We start from the raw sequence: 20,255 nt of genomic DNA, 5'->3' as shown, positions 1-20,255 counted from the left end.
ATTATGCTGATTTCAGATAATAATAACAGATAATATTTATTAGTGTTTACTACGTGCCAGATTATCTTCTAGGCATTTTACATGAATATTAATATTGGAATGACTCATTCATTCAAAAATTTATTAAACAGACTAGTTACTGAATTAAAGATTGAGTTAGTGCTTGTAGGAGGAAAACAAAATAAAAATATAAGGTTCCTGGCCTCAAGAAGAGTATAATCTAATTAGGTTGAAAAGAAATGCATTATACTTTCAGATGAGTGACCACAATAAAAGTGATATCACAAGGTAGTATGTGATTCAACGTCCAGCGAGTGGTATAGATAATAAAGCCTTATGAGGTTAGGATGGGCAAAATTCATTAGGAAAGGATTCATGAAAAAGGCAGATAGATCTTATGCTGAGACTCAGAAAATGGTAAAGATTTCAGCAGAAGGAAAATGTGAGATATAATATGGGCTGAAGGGAGCAATGTGAGCAAAGATATAAGGTAGGAATGTATAAAAGTTTCTGAGGGATGAGAAAATAGATCATTTTAGCTGAAACATGACTACATAGTAGGATAATGATAGAAAATAAAGATGGAAAAATAGGTTAGCATCAAAATAGGCATAGGGTTCAGAATGCCAGGTTAAGAAAAGACGACAAGGAAGTTCTGCTTCCAGAAATGTCATGGTAGCTCCTACTGGGCCAACCCTTCCATAGAATAAAAAATAAGTGCTTGATAAATTATAAAGGTGATGGAGAACAACCAAAGCAGGCAGAAACTAAACGGGAGTTGACACTTGGAAGAAAAAAATGCCATTGGGTGAGTTTCTTTTCACAGCTTTTTGGCTGAGGGGAGGCACCAGCTGGTATTAGTAATGGATAAAGGTCAAATAGAAATGTTCAATCTCATGGGCTTGAAAACCAGAAAACAGAGTTTGATGCAACTACAAAAGTTAGAGAAAGGGGGAAATCTCAGAAAAGAGAGATACAGAGGCAGAGTCCTAAGTTCCGGATTTAAAAAATGGTCACAAAATCTGGCTGAGCATTCTGTGATGTAGACTCTAAGCAGTCCAATTAAGGATAAAAAACTGAACAGAGATTTCAGCTGCTGTCTACTACAGAGGGGACAGAGTTTGAATTTGAGTTTACCCAAATTATCTGCCTGATAAACAAAAATCAGTCATTAGAAAATATATAGAAACTCTTTTTAAAAAATATAACAGGGCTTCCCTGGTGGTGCAGTGGTTGGGAATCCGCCTGCCAATGCAGGGGACATGGGTTCGAGCCCTGGTCTGGGAGGATCCCACATGCCGCGGAGCGGCTGGGCCCGTGAGCCACAACCACTGAGCCTGCGCGTCTGGAGCCTGTGCTCCGCAACAAGAGAGGCCGCGACAGTGAGAGGCCCGCGCACCGCGATGAAGAGTGGCCCCCGCTTGCCGCAACTAGAGAAAGCCCTCGCACAGAAACGAAGACCCAACACAGTCAAAAATAAATATAAATAAATAAAAAAGTTTAAAAAAAAAAATAACAGAATTCAGAGTCTCTACAATGGATCATTCAAACTGTCCAGAACAAAATCTAAAATTACTAGACCATGAAGAAACAGAAAAACATGACCCATACTCAAGAGATAAGATAATCAATGTAACTGATCCTGAGACAGTCCAGGTGTTAGAATTAATAGGTGAGGATTTAAAGCAGCTATTACAACTATACTCAAGGACACAGAAGAAAATAAGCTTGTAATGAATTTTTTTTTTAAAAAAGGAAATAGCAGCAGAGGAATAAAACCTATCAAAAATGGAAAATCTAGATTAAAAAAATACAATATCTGAAATAAAAAGTTCACTGGATTTGCAAATTGCAGTTCCAGTCTCAAGATGAGGGAGAAAAAAAGATTGAAAAAAATGAGTAGAACTTCATTGATTTTGGGTACATCATCAAAAGATCTAACATACATGTAATTTTGGTCCCAGAAAGAGAGGAGAGAATAGGGCAGAAAAAATATGTGAAGAAATAATGGCCAAAATTTTTGCAAATTTGATAAAAAGACACAACTAATCGACTCAAAAAGAGAGAGAAAAGTGAAAGGGGAATGAGGGAATCAAAAATCAGAAAACAAATACTAAAATGATAAACTTTATATCTACCATATCAATAATGACATTAAATGTGATTGAACTAAAAACTCTAATTAAAAGGCAGAAATTGTCAGACTGGATAAAACCTTCAGGACCCAACTATATGCTGTCTACAAGCAATACACTTTAAATATAAACACAGATATTTTGAAAGATAACATATAAAAAAAGATATATCACATAAACAGTAAGCATAAGAAGGCTGGAGTGGCTACAGTAACATCAGATTGATATCACAACCAGAGATAAAGAAGGACATTTCATAATGACATAAGAGTTCATTCATAGGAAGATTAACAATCATAAATGTATATGTGAGTAATAACAGAGTTTCCAAATACACAAAGCAAAAATGGACAGAATTAAATGGAATCAGAGAAAATCCACAATCATAGTTGATTTTAACATCTTTCCATCAACGAGACAAAAAAATTAATAAAGTTATAAAGTATATCAATAACACTATCAACTGTCTTAACCTAATTTACATTTATATAACACTACATCCAACAGCATAATACACATTCTTTTTAAAAAATGATAATACCTGAACATTTCCAACCTCACTAAGGTCATAAAGGGATTATGACAGATAAACATAATTCATGTACCTTCTTCTAGAATATGAAGCATCAGAAATCAAACACGTAGTTAACAAGAATATATTACTGACTGTATTACTACCCAACTGCTGATTATCACATGGTAATGGAGAACACTGAAAGTTACATTCATAATTCAAGAACCTCATTCTCTTGTTTCAACTCTTTCCCTATAAAATCTATTCCCTGAGTAGGAAACATGACTTATTTGCCTGTCCTGTCTTGAATTTCCCTCATAAAACTGAGTCCTATGATATTACAGGTCTACATTATCCTGATAGGCAACAATCATGGGATTTGAGGAGCTACTTGTTCCCAAGTTAGGAGCCTGAGACATCCAAGGGTGTAAAAAAGTAGTAAAGGAGAGTTTTCAAAAATGACCAATTTTTCAAATAGCCTAACAGAAATCATACATTTTTCTGCAGCAAGGCTGTACAGGTGAACCTTAACCCTGTCACACACTGTCTAATTTTGGTGAAATTACTAACACTGTAGTTCTGTTTTTGGTTGGTAGAATGGGGATAATAATACATATCTTGGAATTGAGTACATATTAAATAAGATAACCTATGTGTAGCACCTAGTATGGGGCCTATCATGCGGCAGGCACTCAACTAAGCTAAATTTTATTATAGTAAACAAAAATGGCAATTCTAATTATTTTTTGCTGATCATAAGCTCTAAGTGGCCCTACGAATTTAAAACAAAAAAAGACCAACAAGTTAATATTTAATTAAATGCAATTTATTAGGCATAATATTTCAAAACCAGTGGCCACAAGGGGAAAAAGAGTCAAAGTTATCTTTGATGTGAGGAAGCTAAAAACCTTATTATACAATTAACATCAAGAGTTCTCTTTCAGCAATCTCTTAAAACATTTTACTGGAATCTTTTTTTTCCCATTAGCTCTCTCATTTTCCCTAACATTTACTCAGTTGCTTTCTGACGTTCTCATATTTTATCTTACTCCTTTGAATTCTAGCTAGGTCTCTTTGGTATCTCTGTACATTCTGTTAACTTAAGACCCAGTTGAACTAACCTACAGAAAACCCTATTTAGAACAAAAGTGTTCTACACTAATTATGTGAACTAATAGGAATTATTCCAGTGTCACAGATCACTGCTGGCAACTTTATTTCCCAAAACCGAGTCAGCGACATGTATGTGTTCCAGGATGCAGATTCCAGCGGCCGCTCCATCTTAGCAAGGCATTACCTTCCTTCTCCCTGGTCCACCCGCTGCCTGGCCAGTCACACTGCCATCTCTGGGCCCTCCTGGGATGGTTTCTCACCTGGTAATAGGGCTGAGACAGTACGTACCTCATTTTCATCTGACCAGACTAAAAGAGCAAGGCTCTTTTCTAAGCCAGACAATGGTGGCCTGACTCACTCCTTTAACTTTCATAGCTTAATACTTTAAAAAATGTTCATCATGGGCCAAGGTTCTTCATATACATTACATGCAATCCTTATAACCCTATGAAGTATAGGTATCTGTACCGATGAGACAACTGAGGCACAGGGTGACTAAATAATTCATCCCTGGATACACAGGTAGTGTGTGACAGAGCTGGGATCTGAAAGCAGGCAGATCTGACTCAGTGATCCACTTAACTAGCTCACCACACTGCCCTGTGCTGTCTAAACTAGTGACATTAAAGTCTCTTTTTCCAAAGAGGATGGGTGCTCTGAACATAGGGTACCCTTTGAGTGCATGCCAGCTCTGATAAAAAGAGCTTTGTGCCTGAAAGTTTGTTAATTAAGGTATCATTTTACAGTGGAACATCCAGCAGCTCTATTCCCTAGAGAATAGGATCACTTGTCGGTATCCACCATAACTTTTCCCAGAAATGCCATTAAATAAGCTAAGTTCTCTATTCAGTGCTTTCTAACATTTAGCATTATTTCATCTACCCAGTCTCATGAATAATCAGTTAACTGACTCACTCTCAAAACTTTAAAAATCAAATTATTTTAACAACAAATGATAAAAATACTTTGAGATAAAAACATTCTGGTGTTAATTTTAAATGACATCTTATCTAAGATACTGCTTTTAGATTGGAGAGTAGTCACAACTTGTCCTTTTGTTTCACTGCCTGATTTTCCTTAGTTCAACCTCCCCTTCCTTCCTCCCTCAGGAAGTCTTTGGGTGACCCTCCAATGGACTCCTAATGCTTCAGGAAATGCTAAACGTCACCTAAAGCTTAGTCTCCGCTGGTGTTACTTCCTCTAAATAAAAAATGTGCAGGTCCAAACTCCAAACTGGAAAAGGATGGAACATTTAAAAGTAGTCAAATTTTAACCTCTTTAAAATCATCTCCCACTTCAAATCTCTCAGAAAGATAAATTATGGACAATGGCATCCTTGCTACCAATAGTGGGCTCTGCAGTGAAGGATAGGAGATCTTGATCCTATCAAACCACAGAAGAAAATCAGTGCTTTCTGTAAGTATTTTTTTTTAAATGTGGCAAGAAGGAAATTTCTTGAAACATAAGCCTACAATCTTGACAGATTCCTCAGTTGATCCCTTTGCCCTCTTCTGCTGTTTCTCTCCTTTCTCTGTCAAAACTTAACAAATGTGTGACCCAGGAATTCCCTGGAGGTCCAGTGGTAAGGACTCTCTCTGCGTTTCCACTTTAGGAGGCCCGGGTTCCAACCCTGGTCAGGGAACTAAGATCCCGCAAGCCGTGCAGCCAAAAACAAAAAACAAAAAAAACCCAAAACAAACAAACAAAAAATGTATGACCCACTCCTGCTCTTGTCTCCTGAGGTCATCTTTGCCACAGCAGTTGGGCTTCCTTCCTCCTGCTCTAATGAATCTTCTCAAATTGTGCTTTATCCACCCTCATTCTCCTTGCCCTTTCGGTTGCATCTGACCCTGCTGACCTATTTCTTCTCTCTATAAAATGTCTCGCTTGCTTCTGATAGTCCAGAATCCTGGCACTTGCAACACTCTGACCAGTCAGTGCTAGAGACTGTCAGTTATCTCCCAATATCCACCCTCCCCTTTTTTCCTCAGTAACAGAATCCCCCAATTTCAATTGGGTACATGGCTGCCCAAAATAGAGATTTTACTTCCAAACCTCCCTTCCAGCTAAGGAAGAGCAGGCCCACATGACAAAAGCAAAACTGGTATGCATACTTGCTGGAAAGCATCTTTAAAGGGAGATGCTGCATTCTCTACTCTCCTTTTTTTCCTCTTTCTTGGGTGTTGGAATGCAGATGTGATAGCTGGAGCTGAAGCAGCCATGGGTTATAAAGCAACATGATAAAAGAAACTTAGTTTTCTGACACTATAGAGTCCCGATCTACCTTCTTGGATTTTCACGTGAGAGAGAAATAAACTTGTATTTTGTTTCAGTCACTGTTATTTTGACTTTTCTGTCACTTGTTGCCAATCCTGGTCCTCTCTAATGCATTTCTTCCCTACTACTGAATATTCTTTGTCACTTCCACTAGACTGTGCAAATGCTCTTTGGGAATATAGGTTCTGATACTGTACTTTACTATACCAAAATACTTAATGACTGACCTAGATTTCAATGAGCTTATTGGTACATAATTCTGGATGGGTCACTCTTTTTTAATATTAGTTGGGGGTGGAATAAAATAGTAGATGAAGGCTCTCAGTAAAAGAGGTCAGAGTAAAAGATGATTAAGATGCTCTCAGAGTTACTGTTTTTCTCCCTGACTTTAGTTGAAATGCTGTAACTTAATTCAGAGAATGGGTAAAAGATTTAAGAAAATAGGATATTATCCTGGTATACAAAATAATATCTGTTCAGCTATATTACTGAATAGAATTTTTAAAAAAGAAATCTTGAAGAAATGGATGAGATTTCTAACTACTTTATCAATCATATGGGTGTAACTTATTAGAGGGAATGACTTTTTCTCCAGTCCTCTGGTTTCTATGAGGGCTTCTCTCTAAATGCACTCCTGGCCTCCTGGCCTTTCTTATTTCACTTGCCCTCCAGGAGATGAAGGACTTGCCTGATTGATACAATTTTGAAGAATGACTGGGTCGTCTGGCTCAGCAAGTTCTCTTCTCCTCTCAGGGGCAAGTTTATTCAGGGAGTACATAATGTACTCTGCCAATGAAGGCGGCCCAAGTATTCCCCATTCAACTCCATTTCCTTTTGACTTCTTAACCTTTACTCACAATTACCTTAAACGAACCTTAGCTTAGTTTCCTTTCATTATTAATTTTGAATTAGTGGACCTTAACAGAAAAGTTTTGTTAGTTTTCAGGTACAGGAAAAAAAATTTACTTAACAGTAACAACAGTAAACCCTTATGTTTCATTTGTCCATATGGCAAGAGTTAGGTTTTCTCTGAAGTCTAAACCATATCTTACCAGTAAAGCATCAATGGTTCCCTGGTGAACTGACAGAGTCCATGACCCTCCCTACATACTCAAACTGCACATAAGATAGTAACTGGGGCCTGAAGGCAAGTGCACCCTCACGCTATTGGGGTGCTTGTACTGCCTATGCAAGCTCCACTGTATAAGAGACATTATCATAATATCAAAGCAAGGAAACTAGATGTTTCCCAAGAGGTAGGTTTGCTCATACTTGCTCTTTAAACTATAAAAAAATGTTCTACTTTGCTCAGGGAACAGAAGGTCTAGGAAGGAAGACAAAACATTTCTAAAGACCCATTTTGTTCAAGGCATGAAACCAAACACTTTACACATTCTAATTCGTTTAAACTCTGTAGTAAGTGAGAAGCTACATTGGGGAAGTTAACAATTAGTTGCCTAGGGTCACTCAGTAAGTGGCAGTTCCAACATTTGAACCCAGACCTGGCTCTAAAGCCCATGCACATTCCCCCATATTACACAGCCTTCCCCAAGCTCTGTTACCTACTGGATCCCATGCAAGGCTATCAGTGACTTAGATCTGGTTTTGCAACCTAAGGACTCAACACAGCCTTGTGCCAAAGTTCCAGATCCATTTTTTTCATCAGTGGTCTTTGAAACTACCTAGCTGTCTGCGGTAGATTGTAAACACATTTAATAGCCCTTCCTATCAAGAGGAGGAGTCTAAATTCCTACCCTCTGACTCAAGGGTGCCCACATGACCTGACTACCACATGGCAGAAGCAACATTGTGAGAGTTCTCAGCTTGGGCCTGAAGAAGCCTGGCAGCTGTCACTTTTGCACTCTTGGAACACTGTGCCGCCCAGTGAACTTGGGGCGAGCCTGAGGGTGGGTGAGAGACCACATGGAGCTGAGATGAGTCACCCCTGCTGATGGCTCCCAAGCCCAGAGCTGTCCAGGCTGCTGACCACAAATGCACGAGGGATCCCGGCCAAGACCGGAAGAACCACCCGGCTGAGCTCAGCCCAAATTGCTGGCCCACAGATTGTGAGCAGAAATGTTGTTTTTAGCCACTAAGTTTGGGGAGAGTTTGTTATACAACAAAAGCTAACCCTCTCCGACCTAGATTCAGAGATTCCTTGCAGTTAAAAACAAATGCGGATAGGTCCAAAGGTCACTGAAAAGTTTACCGGTCATTGCTTACTCATGCATTCTGCTACCTTCAAGCCCAGTGTGATTCAGCGTTAGAGTTCTCTAAACCCAGATAAGCTGGGTCTTCAAGCAGCTGACAGTGATCTGGTCCAGCCTTACCCTCTCATAGGCTCCTTATGGTAAGGACAATTCCCACAACTCTTTGTATCTCCTCACAGTACCCAGCGTAGAGGCTTCCTTCTATCATACACTCTCAATAAAATTTCTGAATCAGTAGAAGAGGTTTTAACCCTTAGGGAAGCTAGAACCTTCCTACAGCTTTGAAGCACAGTGTAACAGTAGCCATGGTAATAAAATTTGGCAACGTTTACAAGTAATGGAAAAAAGCCATGCATACTGGTAACTCTAGAGCTTATGAGATTCAGTCCTTGAGTTTCAACTACATTGTGTTTTGTTTGTTGGTTGGTTTTTTTTTATTATTTATTGAAGTATAATTGATTTACAATGTTGTGCTAATTTCTGCTGTACAGGCAAGTGACTCAGTTATACACATATATACATTCTTTTTTTTTAATATTCTTTTCCATTATGGTTTATCCCGGGAGATTGGATATAGTTCCCTGTGTTCTACAGTAGGACCTTGTCGTTTATCCATTCTAAATGTAATAGCTTGCATCTACTAACCCCAAACTCCCAGTCCATCCCTCTCCCTCCTCCCCTCCCCCGTCAACTACATTGTTTTTAAAAGCACTTTCTAAGTCTTGGGAGACAGTTCAGGCAAAGTATAGAATCAGCAATTTAAATCTGTACAAAAGGCTTTATAATCTGTATTTTCTGAGCATGACTAAGTTTTAGCAAAAAATTGGAATCAAGCCTCATATCTAACTGAATGGTGCTTAAACATTGTATCCAATGATATCCAATGATAAATTCCTGCTATTGCTTATACTGCAAATTTAATTGGAACCATAATTCTGGAACACCATATCAAAGCTTTCAAGAGACTGTCACCTCATGAACAAAATAGACTTTATCTGTAAAAGATCAGAGTTAATTTGTTAAAATTGAATTAGCTATTATGGCATTTTCTTCTTTATATCAAAATGTTTTTATTAATATAAAGTCAATATCAGTTTTTCACACAAACAAGTGTTTTGAGTTTAAGAAAAGATACTTTAAATGCAACTCAGAGTGTTCCACTACAATAATTACCACTGGCTAAAAAAGACTGAGGCTCAGAAAAGCAGTACCTTTCACAATGAATCTGCTTTAAAATTTCAGAACTGCACCAGAAACTTAAAGTTGCTAAGTTGCTTGCAAAAATTAAATAGTATCTGGTGACTGAGTTGAATAATGATTACTTAAAAATGCTGTGCCATCATTAACTGGACCCTAGCCATGTGCACCTGCAAACTCAGGTGGACAGAAAAGGCACAGATCACCTTTGGAAAAATAAGGATGACTTACAAGCTGATTCTGAATATTTTTTACACTTGGGATCTGAGCCGATGAGGCAAGATTAGTGGATGCAGCACCCAAATGTGTAGTATGACATGAGGGACATTGTGCAGTCTCTCAGGGGTTTGTAATTGCTATTCTCCTAGCAATCCCTTCACTGTGGCCTACTGCTTCTTAGCCCTGGGTCCTATGTCAATTCCTAAGTGATTCTAATTTCATGCATTCATTCAACCAAAATCTGCTGAGTGCCTAAGTGCTATTTCCTGTGCAATGATTCAGTTATGCATTTTCCTGAAAAAAGAGGGAAAGGAGGAAGCAGGGGAAAATAATAATTTAGGGGATTGCATAATCCATGCAAGAAATAACAAGTATTTCGGAAACAAACATGCAGACATATTTAAGCTTCATTTAGAATGAATTAAGTGAAAAACAGAAGAAATCTTTCACTGGTACCTGTATCCCAATTCTTCACTAAGGTGAATCATATGAAGGATATACGATTCCTTGCTTGTTCCAGTGAGGCCAGGCAACAATAAGATAGTAGGTCTGGTGCTGGCATCCATATAACACTTACTGTTATCATCATCAAACCAGTCCAGTGAAATCTGTCCTCCATCTGCAGTTTTAATAAGTTCACTGAAAGAAATAACACAAAAGACATACTCTTTTAGTGTTTCAAGTCATGTCTTAATATTAGTTCCTAATTCTCTCTCTCTCTCTCTCTGTATATATAATGCCATTATTTGGTCCTCTCAAAATAACTTTTTTCCAGCATCCACTAACACACACGTCACTTTCTTTCATCACATGAATGTCATGAAATTAGTATCATAAAGCATTTCCAGCAAGATCAGTAAAAGATAGTATGTAAAAATGGGCTTCAAACTACTTCAAATATTTATCTTAATCATTTCCTCATTACTCTGAAATACCCAGCATTTAACCCCTATTTGACTGAGGTCACCCAAATAATTCAACAGGGAATCTTGAATAAGTAAACTGCTGATCTGATCACCGCTCTAGCCGTTTGACTCAATAATGCAGTCTCCTCACAGAGCATATTACAAAATTTGCTTCTTAAACATTTCAAAGTACTTCTCACATAGTATCTACGAACTTGAAGAATTTTCCCAAACGAATAGTCAAGTTCCAGGCAACAAAAGAAACTCCGGAAGGACTAGATGACTCAGTAAAATTAATAATAGGCACCATTTAAATCTCCTGGTTACTGATAATATTCTGGACCATATCTTTAACACCTCAAGGACTTTATCCACAAGAACCCATTTGCTTATCAATACAAAGTCCTTTCACTGGGGTCCATCACAGAAAATCCACATTAATTGGCATCCTTCTCACCCCCCCCCCCCGCCAGCTCAATGCATATCATCAAAGGATCTAGGTCCTCAGGGACAGAGGCATGACAAATTGGAAAAAGAGTAACCCCCAAACACTTCTCTCATCTTAGAAAATAAACCATTTACATCAGAGCACCTCCCCCCCAACAGTGGTGAAAGGTAACACCTGAATATTTTCCTGCAGCTGCGTGTGTATGTGGCAGACGTACCTTCCACCTTCATTCCCCCTTGCTTTTCTATATACTTCACTAAACCGGAGGTTGTATTAACCAAAAACTGGGAGTATACAAAACACTGTGATTTTGAAGAAATGACTGAAAATGGAACTTTACTTACTTCCTATACTTCACCGGAGGCTTGGAAGTGATGAAAGGTCTCAGCAGTGTCTGTCCTCGACTCTCCCAGCACCAGACCGTCGGGTAGTATGTTTCTGTCACCACAGGACAGTGGTCCTGAAGGAAGCGGCTGAAACTCTCACCCCCTGTCACTAACTGGGGCTTCTGTGGGGAAAGCCAGTATCAGTGAAGTGTCCAGAACAAAGTTTCTGCCAACTGTAAATCAGAAACAAGCGCAAACTCGTCCCTAGCGCGAGATCCGTCTGATTACATATCCTTCTGGAAGCCTGATGCAAATAATTCAAACGCAACGAACTTAACAGTGGTTTATTAAACCCTTCTAGGGAATGGAGAGAGTTGACACACGGGAGTCATCCTCAGAAGTGCTAGAGCATCCCGGAGCTGCTTTACCAGGTTAGCGAATGGTGACAGGGCAGTGCCGCCCGCGCCGAGGTCAGCAGGGTCCCGCGCGCTCAGAGGTCGTCCATCAGATGCCAGGGAAAGGGCCCCCCGGACGGCCCCAGACACTCGCCCCAGACAGCGGCACCTCCGGCTTCGCCTGCTGCTGTCACTCCCGGCAGAGCTGCCCGCGGCCCTGCGCCCGGCGCCCGCGCCATCCCCCGGCTCACCTTGGCAATGCTGCTCCTGTAGTAGCAGGCGTAAGCGAAGCTGAAGCCCAGGATCAGGGATAAGCCTACTCCCGAACCGAAGAAACCGATCCGGACTTGATGCTCCAGGTAGAGCGAGAGCTCCCGGGAGAGCATCCGCAGGTCCATGGCTAAGCGCTGCATGGCCCGGGGACCGCGGCGCGCGGTTGCTGCGGCTGGAGGCCAGCTAGCGGGCAAGGAGCGAAAGCGGGCGCGGCGGCGCCGCCGCCGCGGACCCTTGACCAGAGCGTCTCCGGCCGGGCTGAGCCGGGCTTCCGCCAACGGGCGCGGCCCAGTGGCCCCGGGAGGCGTAGCCCGGCACGCCGTACTCCGCCGGCTCCGCCCCGGCCTCCCCCGGTCCGCCCCCCACCGCCTGCCACTCAGGAACCTTCTTGCGGCGCGTTTCCAAGCTTGGCCCCCGCGACGGCGGATGGCGTTCTCTCGGCCGGGTCGCAGTCAGCCTGAGTGAACCCCCAGAGTGGGGAGAGAGCGGGTGCCATTTCGGAGAAGGAAATGGGTCTGGCAGCGCGCGTTCAGGCCCCGGGGCGGGCACCTGCCCCAGTGACCCTGAACCATTCCGCAATGGTCTTGGTTAATCCTTCCGGTAAACTAGCAGGTTTAGGGTGCCCAGGAAGTGTACGCTGGAGCTGTAAGATTTGGGGAGTTAATGTCAAAGATATGTTAGGTGAATGCACTATGTAGTGAAAAAAAATCCTACATCCCCCAGGAAGTTGTGTTGCCCCCAAGACTATCAAAAGAGAAAAAATAGTCTATAAACATTCAGTAGTGAAGGCATTCATAATTGACTTTAAATCTCTCTGAATCCTTTAAGTAGCTAAGTGTGCCTTAAATGAGAAGTGGTTCCAAAAAATAAAATGAGGAGATCAAGAATAGGAACTGGGGTTCAACATTTTTAAAAGCCTATCTGTGGTTCATTAATGCTCTGAATTTATAGACATATGGAAATTCAGTTACCTAACATACAGACAAGAAACCATTTATGAAGTAGGTCCTCCTAGGCTTATTTATGGCAACATGACTAAAATCAGGAGATACAGACATCTAAAAGGATTAGAAGATTTAACAATCCGTTATTATGAGCTCCTCCCACCAAAAGTTACCAGGAGTAGCAAGGCTCAGATAGCAAAAGGAAAAAAGGCAAGGGCTGTATAGACTATGACAAATTTCACAGGATATAAATGAGTGATAGGGAAATGGAATGGGCAATTTATTTTATTTGGCTATGATTTGGTCATTGCAACTTGATAGTTGCCAGTACCCAGAATAATTGTTATCTTCACTGAGCCTGTTTTATCTTTTAATCTGTAGAACAGTAATTTCTGCTTTATAGAGTTGTTAAGATGACTAAATGAAATAATGTATGCATTAGCCTCCAACTGAATATAAGTAATTCTCTTTCACTCGCTGGCTCTTGTACTTGAGCACACCCAGAAACTCAAATGCACATGGCAGTTGCCATACTTGACAATTTACATGCAGCATTCTTTGCAATACCTGCACCTGCCTTCTACCCTGCCACCGATACATACAAGTATATTTCATTTTGCTTAAGTTTGAAGTGAAAATATCATAAAATAAAATAAGATACTTCATAGGCATCACAGTGTGTAGAAAGCATGCTGACCTGGGAATAAACAACTCTGAACTCATCCACCAAACTCAGGCAAACCATTTACTCTTTCAGAGCCTCAGTTCCTTGTCTATAAAATAAGATGGTTGAAATGGAAGAGGCCCAAGTTTCTTTCCTATAAGAAGAACATTCACAATCTTCCTTAAGACAAGAACTATTACTTCCAATTTAGATGAGGAAATGAGAGCTCAGACCCCAACACAATCCCTGGTGATCTCTTCCTGCTGGTGCTCATGCCTTTGTATAATCCTTTCTCCTTGAGTGTAGGTACAACCTGTGACTTCTAGCCAATAAACTATGGTAAAAGTGATGCGATGTCACCACACCTGGGATTACATTATATTATATGACTCCAGCTTAGCAGATTGGAGCTAAAAGCTCTCCTGATCACCTTTTAATACTTATTGCACTAATTGCAGCCCTAACTTTAGCACTAACAATCCCTAACACTAGCGAAGTCCAACCTTAGCACTAACAATCTGATTTCCAAGTGATTGATTTCTTTGGGAGGAGCAGTATACCCTGGGAACTGAAGCAAGCGACTTCAGGATGAGAAAAGGAGTTAAAATAAGGAAGGGCTCAACTAACAGGCAAAAAGTCATGTTGGAAAGGAGGAATGTACATGTGAGACGCCCTGTGGAAACCTAGGCAAGAAACAAGTTGAACTTTTTGAAAGCTTAAGAAGTGGTGAAGGGGGCAGATGAGTTTCTGGTTCACAGCCCAATCTGTACTGTTTAGATTTATCACTGTGAATTCTAAAGCTCCCCTCAAGGTTAATTTGTGTTTATTAGATTCAGAGTATGGCAGCCAAGTAGTATGCATAATAGGGAGATAAATTAGCCTGTTTCCTCCAAGGTAACTGGAGTCATTTGGGAATACCTTCCTATGGAGCAGATTAATTTACAGATTCTAACCCAACTGGAGGAACATAGAGTTGATGCTTCTTCTTCCTCCTTCCCCAGGGAAAAGCCAAAGACATACTTTGTGTAAGATAGAATGACATACAGACAGACAGAAAGAAAAAGAGAAGCTATCATATGGGTTTCAATTGAAGTGGTTGAGGTCAAAATTATCTTAATAGAACTTCAATAACTAGCCTTCAGGCAAAGATGCAGCTTTCTGATCATATGTAGTTGGAGAGAGAAAGATTTTTGGCCACCTTGACATCTGTGAAAACACTCTGCCCTGTTAATTCCCAAGTAGCTTGTTTACAAGTAAACGTACCCATAGTAGGCAAGTGTGGAGTGGTCATGTGAAACACTGCAAGAATGTGATAAAATCAGTTCTTAAGCAAGGCAACTCATTTAAGTTAAAAAAAGAAAGAAAGAAAGAAAAGAAAAGGAAAAGAGAATAGTATGTTCTTATGTTCTCAGTTGAGTACCTCCAAACTTACCTGTATACACACTCACACTTGTATGACTGATGGGATATGGCCCTTGGGGACATAGAAAGGGGAGGATGATACACAAACACAGGTGAAGGCAATGTCCTTTCCTACTTCATCAAAGATCATAACCTATGGGAGGCAGAATTCTAAGACGTCCTCCTCTCAAGATTCCTCCCCGTGATGTTCAGGTTTACCTCGGAGATATTGTGTTTGGTTCCAGATCACTGCAATAAAGCAAGTATCACAATAGAGCAAGTCACACAAATGTTTTGGTTTCCCAGTGCATATAAAAGTTATGTTTACACTATACTTTAGTCTATTAAATGTGTAATAATAGCATTATGTCTAAAAAATGTACATACCTTAATCGAAAAATACTTTATTGCTAAACAAATGTTAACCATCACCTGACAAAGCAGGGTTGCCACAAACCTTCAATGTGTAAGAATGCAATATCTACAAAGTGGAATGAAACAAAGCACAATAAAATGACGTATGCCTGTACTCACCCTTGTATAATTCCCTCCCCTTGGGTGTGGGTGGGATGTGTGAATATGTGTGAATGGGATATCATTTCTGTGATTATGTTACATTTTATGGCAAAGGTGAAGCGATTTTACAGGTATAACCAAGGTCTGTAATCAGTTGACTTTGAGTAATCAAAGGGGAGATTATTCTGGTTGGACTGACCTAATCAGATGAGTCCTTTAAAGGAGGGTCCAGGGGTCAAACATGGAAGAAGTCAGAGATTCTTTCTTCTGCTGAACTTTAAGAAGCAAGGCTCCATGAGTTCTAAAGCTGCAAGAAAATGAATTCTCCGAATAACTACGTGAACTTGGAAGAGGACCCTGAGCCTTAGATAAGAGTACAGCCTTGGGACTTCCCTGTCGGTCCAGTGGTTGAGACACGCCTTCCAATGCTGGGGGTGCGGGTTCAATCCCTGGTTGGGGAGCTGGGATCCCACATGCCTTGCGGCCAAAAAACCAAAACATAAGACAGAAGCAATATTGTAACAAATTCAATAAAGACTTTAAAAATGGTCCACATCAAAAAAAACTTAAAAAAAAAAAGAGTACAGCCTTGGGAATTCCCTGGCGGTCCAGTGGTTAGGACTTGGTGCTTTCACTGCCGTGGTGAGGGTTCAATCAATCCCTGGATCCCCCCACCAAAAAAAAGAGTATAGCCTTGACCATTGAGTAGAATGTTAGCAGTGAGTTTTTTATAAATCCCCTTTATCATGGTGAGGAAATTCCTTTCTACTCCTAGTTTGTTGAAAGTTTTCATCATGAAAAGGTGTTGGATATTTTCAAATGCTTTTTCTGCATCAAATGAGATGATCGTGTGGGTTTTTTCCCCTTCATTCTGGTAATGTGGCATAGTTTTCATATGTTGAACCACCCTTGTGTTCTAGGATAAATCCCACTTGGTCATGATGTATACTCCTCTTACTGTGCTGCTGGATTAGGTTTGCTACTCTTTTGTTGAAGTTTTTTTTTCACCTATATTCATAAGGGATATTGGTCTCTAGTTTCCCTTTTTTGTGTTGGTTTTGTCTGGCTTTGGTATCAGGGTAATGCTGGTGTCATGAATGAATTAGGAAATTCTTCCTTTTTTTATTTTTCGAAGGAGTTTGAGAAGCGTTGGTGCTAATTCTTTAAATGTTTGGTAGAGTTCACTGGTGAGTCTTCTGGCCCTAGGCTTTTTGTGGTGGGGGAAGGTTTTTGATTTCTGATTCAATCTTTTACTTGTTATAAGTCTGTTCAAATTCTTCTATTTTTTCTTGAGCCAGTTTTGGTAGTATGTGTTTTTCTAGGAGTTTGTCCATTTCATTTAGATTATCTAATTTGTCAGCATACAGTTCATAGTATTTTTTTATAATCCCTTTTATTTCTGGAAGGTCTCCACTTTCAATCTGATTTTAGTAATTTACATCTTCTCTGTTTTTCTTAGTCAGTCTAGGTAAAAGTTTGTTCCTTTCATTGTTTTCGAAGAATCAACTTTTGGTTTCACTGGTTTTGTTTTTTTATTCTTTATTTCATTTATCTCTGGTCTAATCTTTATTATTTCCTTCCTTCTGCTAGCTGTGGGTATAGCTTGCTTTTCTCTTTTTAGTTTCTTAGGGCATAATTTTAGATTATTGATTTGGGATCTCTCTTCTTTTATAATGTAAGCATTTTCAGCTATAAATTTCTCTCTGAGCACTGCTTGTGCTGTATTCCCATGAGTTCTGATATGTTTTCATTTTCATTCATCCTAAATTATTTTCTAATCTTACTTTTGATTTCTTCTTTGACCCACAGATTGTTTAAGAGTATGTTGTTTAGATGTAGAGAATGGACTTGAGGACACGGGGAGGGGGAAGGGTAAGCTGGGACAAAGTGAGAGAGTAGCACTGACATATATACACTACCAAAAGTAAATAGATAGCTAGTGGGAAGCAGCTGCATGGCACAGGGAGATCAGCTCAGTGCTTTGGGACCACCTAGAGAGGTGGGATAAGGAGGGTGGGAGGGAGATGCAAGAGGGAGGGGATATGGGGATATACATATGCATATAGCTGATTCACTTTGTTATAAAGCAGAAACTAACACAATACTGTAAAGCAATTATATGCCAATAAAGATGTTTAAAAAGAAAAAGAGTGTTTTGTTTAATTTCCACATATTTGTAAATTTCCAAGTTTCCTTCTGTTACTAATTTCTAGTTTCATTCTATTGTGGCCATATAAGATACTTTGTATGATTTCAGTCTTTTAAATTTATTGAGATTTGTTTTGTGGCTTAACATATGGTCCATCCTGGAGAAATTTCCACGTTTAGTTGACAAGAATATGTATTCTGTTGTTGTTGGGTGGGGTGTTCTATAGATGTCTGTTAGGTCTATTGGCTTAGAGTGTTGAATCTTTATTTCCTTATTGATCTTCTGTGAGGTTGTTCATCCATTACTGATATAGCGTATTGGAGTCTTCAACTGTTATTGTAGAGCTGTTTATCCCTTCAATTCTGCCAGTTTTTGCTTCATATATTTTAGGGCTCTGTTGTTAGGTGGATATATGTTTATAACTGTTATATCTTCTTGAAGGACTGACCTTCTTATCAATATATAATGCCGTTCTTTGTCTTTTGTAACAATTTTTTACTTAAAGTTTTTATTTTAAGCTATTAATCTAGCTACCCAGCTCTGTTTTGGTTACTATTTGCATGTTGTAGTCGATTGAATACTGACTGTAAAAAGATGTCTAAGTCCTGATACTTGTGAATGTAACCTTAGTTGGAAATAAGGTCTTTGCTGCAGGTGGGTTAAGGGTCTTGAGACGAGATCATCTTGGTCTTAGGGTGGGCCTTAAATCCAATGATAGATGACCCTACAAGAGAAAGGAAAGGGATATTTGAGAGATACACAGAAAAGAAGGTAATGTGAAATGGAGGCACAGATTGGAGTGATGTATCTACCAGCCACGGAATACCAAGGATGCTAGGAGCCACCAGCAGCTAGGAGAGAGGCATGGGATGGATTTTCCCCCAGAAACTGGAAGGAACTAATCTGGCTGATACCTTTATTGTGGACTTCTGGTCTCCAGAACTGCAAGAGAATAAATTTCCATTGTTTTCAGCCACCCAGGTTGTGGTAATTTGTCATAGAGAACTAATACACATGGAATATATTTTTTGCATCCTTTCATTTTCCACCTATTTGTATCTCTGATACTAAAGTGAATCTCTTAGACAGCATATGGTTGGATCATGTTTTGTAATTATTTTTTATCCATTCAGTCAATCTCTGCCTTGTTTTTAAAGACAGCTTTACTGAGGGACTTCCCTGGTGGTCCAGTGGTTAAGACTCCACGCTTCCACTGCAGGGGGCACGGGTTCAATCCCTGGTCAGGGAACTAAGATCCCATATGCCGTGTGGCGTGGCCAAAAACCAAACAACAAAAACAAAATAACAAATAGCATTAAAAACAGCTTTACTGAGGTATAATTCACATACCATACAATTACAGCATTTAAAGTATACAATTCAATGGTTTTTAGTATACTACATCATAAATTTTAAAAAACTATAAATAAATACATATTTATGTAGTAAATACATGTGCTGTCATTATATGTATTATATGTGTTCAAATATGTATAACAAAATTTGTCACTTTAACATTTTTTTAAAATTAATTAATTTATTTTTGGCTGCGTTGGGTCTTTGTTGCTGCACACAGGCTTTCTCTAGTTGCGGCGAGCGGGGGCCACTCTTCGTTGCGGTGCATGGGCTCCTCATTGCATGGCTTCTCTTGTTGCAGAGCACGGGCTCTAGGCGCGCAGGCTTCAGTAGTTGTGTCACTCGGGCTCAGTAGTTGTGGCTCGCAGGCTCTAGAGTGCAGGTTCAGTAGTTGTGGCGCACGGGTTTAGTTGTTCCGCGGCACGTGGGATCTTCCCGGACCAGGGCTCAAACCCGTGTCCCCTGTATTGGCAGGTGGATTCTTAACCACAGCACAACCAGGGAAGTCCCTAACCATTTTTAAGTATAATACTCAGTGACATTAATTACATTTTCAATGTTGTGCAATCATCACCACTTCCATTTCCAAAACTTTTTCATTGCCCCAAGCAGAAACTCTGTAACCACTGAGCAATAACTCCTCATTGCCTTTCTACCAACCTCTCTGGTAACTTCTAATCTATTTGCTATCTCTGTGAATTTGACTATTATAGGTACCTTATATAACTGGAGTCATACAATATTTATCCTTTTCTGTATGGCATATTTCATTTATTATAATGTCTTCAAGGTTCACCCATGTTCTAGCATCAGAACTTCGCTTGTTTTTATGGCTAAATAATATTCCATTGTATGTATATACCACATTTTGTTTATCCATTCATCTGCTGATGAACACTTGGGTTGTTTCCACCTTTCGGCTACTGTGAATAATGCTGCAATGAACATTGTCATACAAATATTTGTTTGAGCGAATGCTTTCAATTTCTTTGAGTATATACCTAGGAGTGGAATTGCTGGATCATATTGTAATTCTTGTTTCATTTTCTTTTTATTGTGTCAAAACATACATAGTGGGCTTCCCTGGTGGTGCAGTGATTGGGAGTCTGCCTGCCAATGCAGGGGACACGGGTTTGCGCCCTGGTCTGGGAAGATCCCACATGCCGCAGAGCAGCTAAGCCCGTGCACCACAACTACTGAGCCTGCGCTCTAG

General features: G+C 39.9%; 1 protein-coding gene across 1 annotated transcript in view; it reads right to left on the bottom strand.

Moving 5' to 3' along the window:
• The window catches only part of ABHD3 (abhydrolase domain containing 3, phospholipase), a 54,013-nt gene extending 41,690 nt beyond the window's left edge, over nucleotides 1-12,323 (bottom strand). Inside the window, exons 1-3 of the mRNA XM_082418730.1 lie at nucleotides 11,991-12,323; nucleotides 11,363-11,526; nucleotides 10,122-10,304 (exon numbers count right to left, since the gene is read on the bottom strand). Coding sequence (XP_082274856.1) covers nucleotides 10,122-10,304; nucleotides 11,363-11,526; nucleotides 11,991-12,152 — 509 coding nt within the window. The 5' untranslated portion in view covers nucleotides 12,153-12,323. The remainder of the gene's footprint in view (nucleotides 1-10,121; nucleotides 10,305-11,362; nucleotides 11,527-11,990) is intronic.
• Nucleotides 12,324-20,255: the final 7,932 nt, after the last annotated feature.

Source organism: Balaenoptera physalus (genome assembly GCF_965194825.1).
Source record: "Balaenoptera physalus genome assembly, chromosome: 12".
NCBI classification, from domain to species: domain Eukaryota; kingdom Metazoa; phylum Chordata; class Mammalia; order Artiodactyla; family Balaenopteridae; genus Balaenoptera; species Balaenoptera physalus.
The sequence above is the reverse complement of the archived record's forward strand: the minus strand, read 5'-3'. Positions and strand labels throughout refer to the sequence as shown.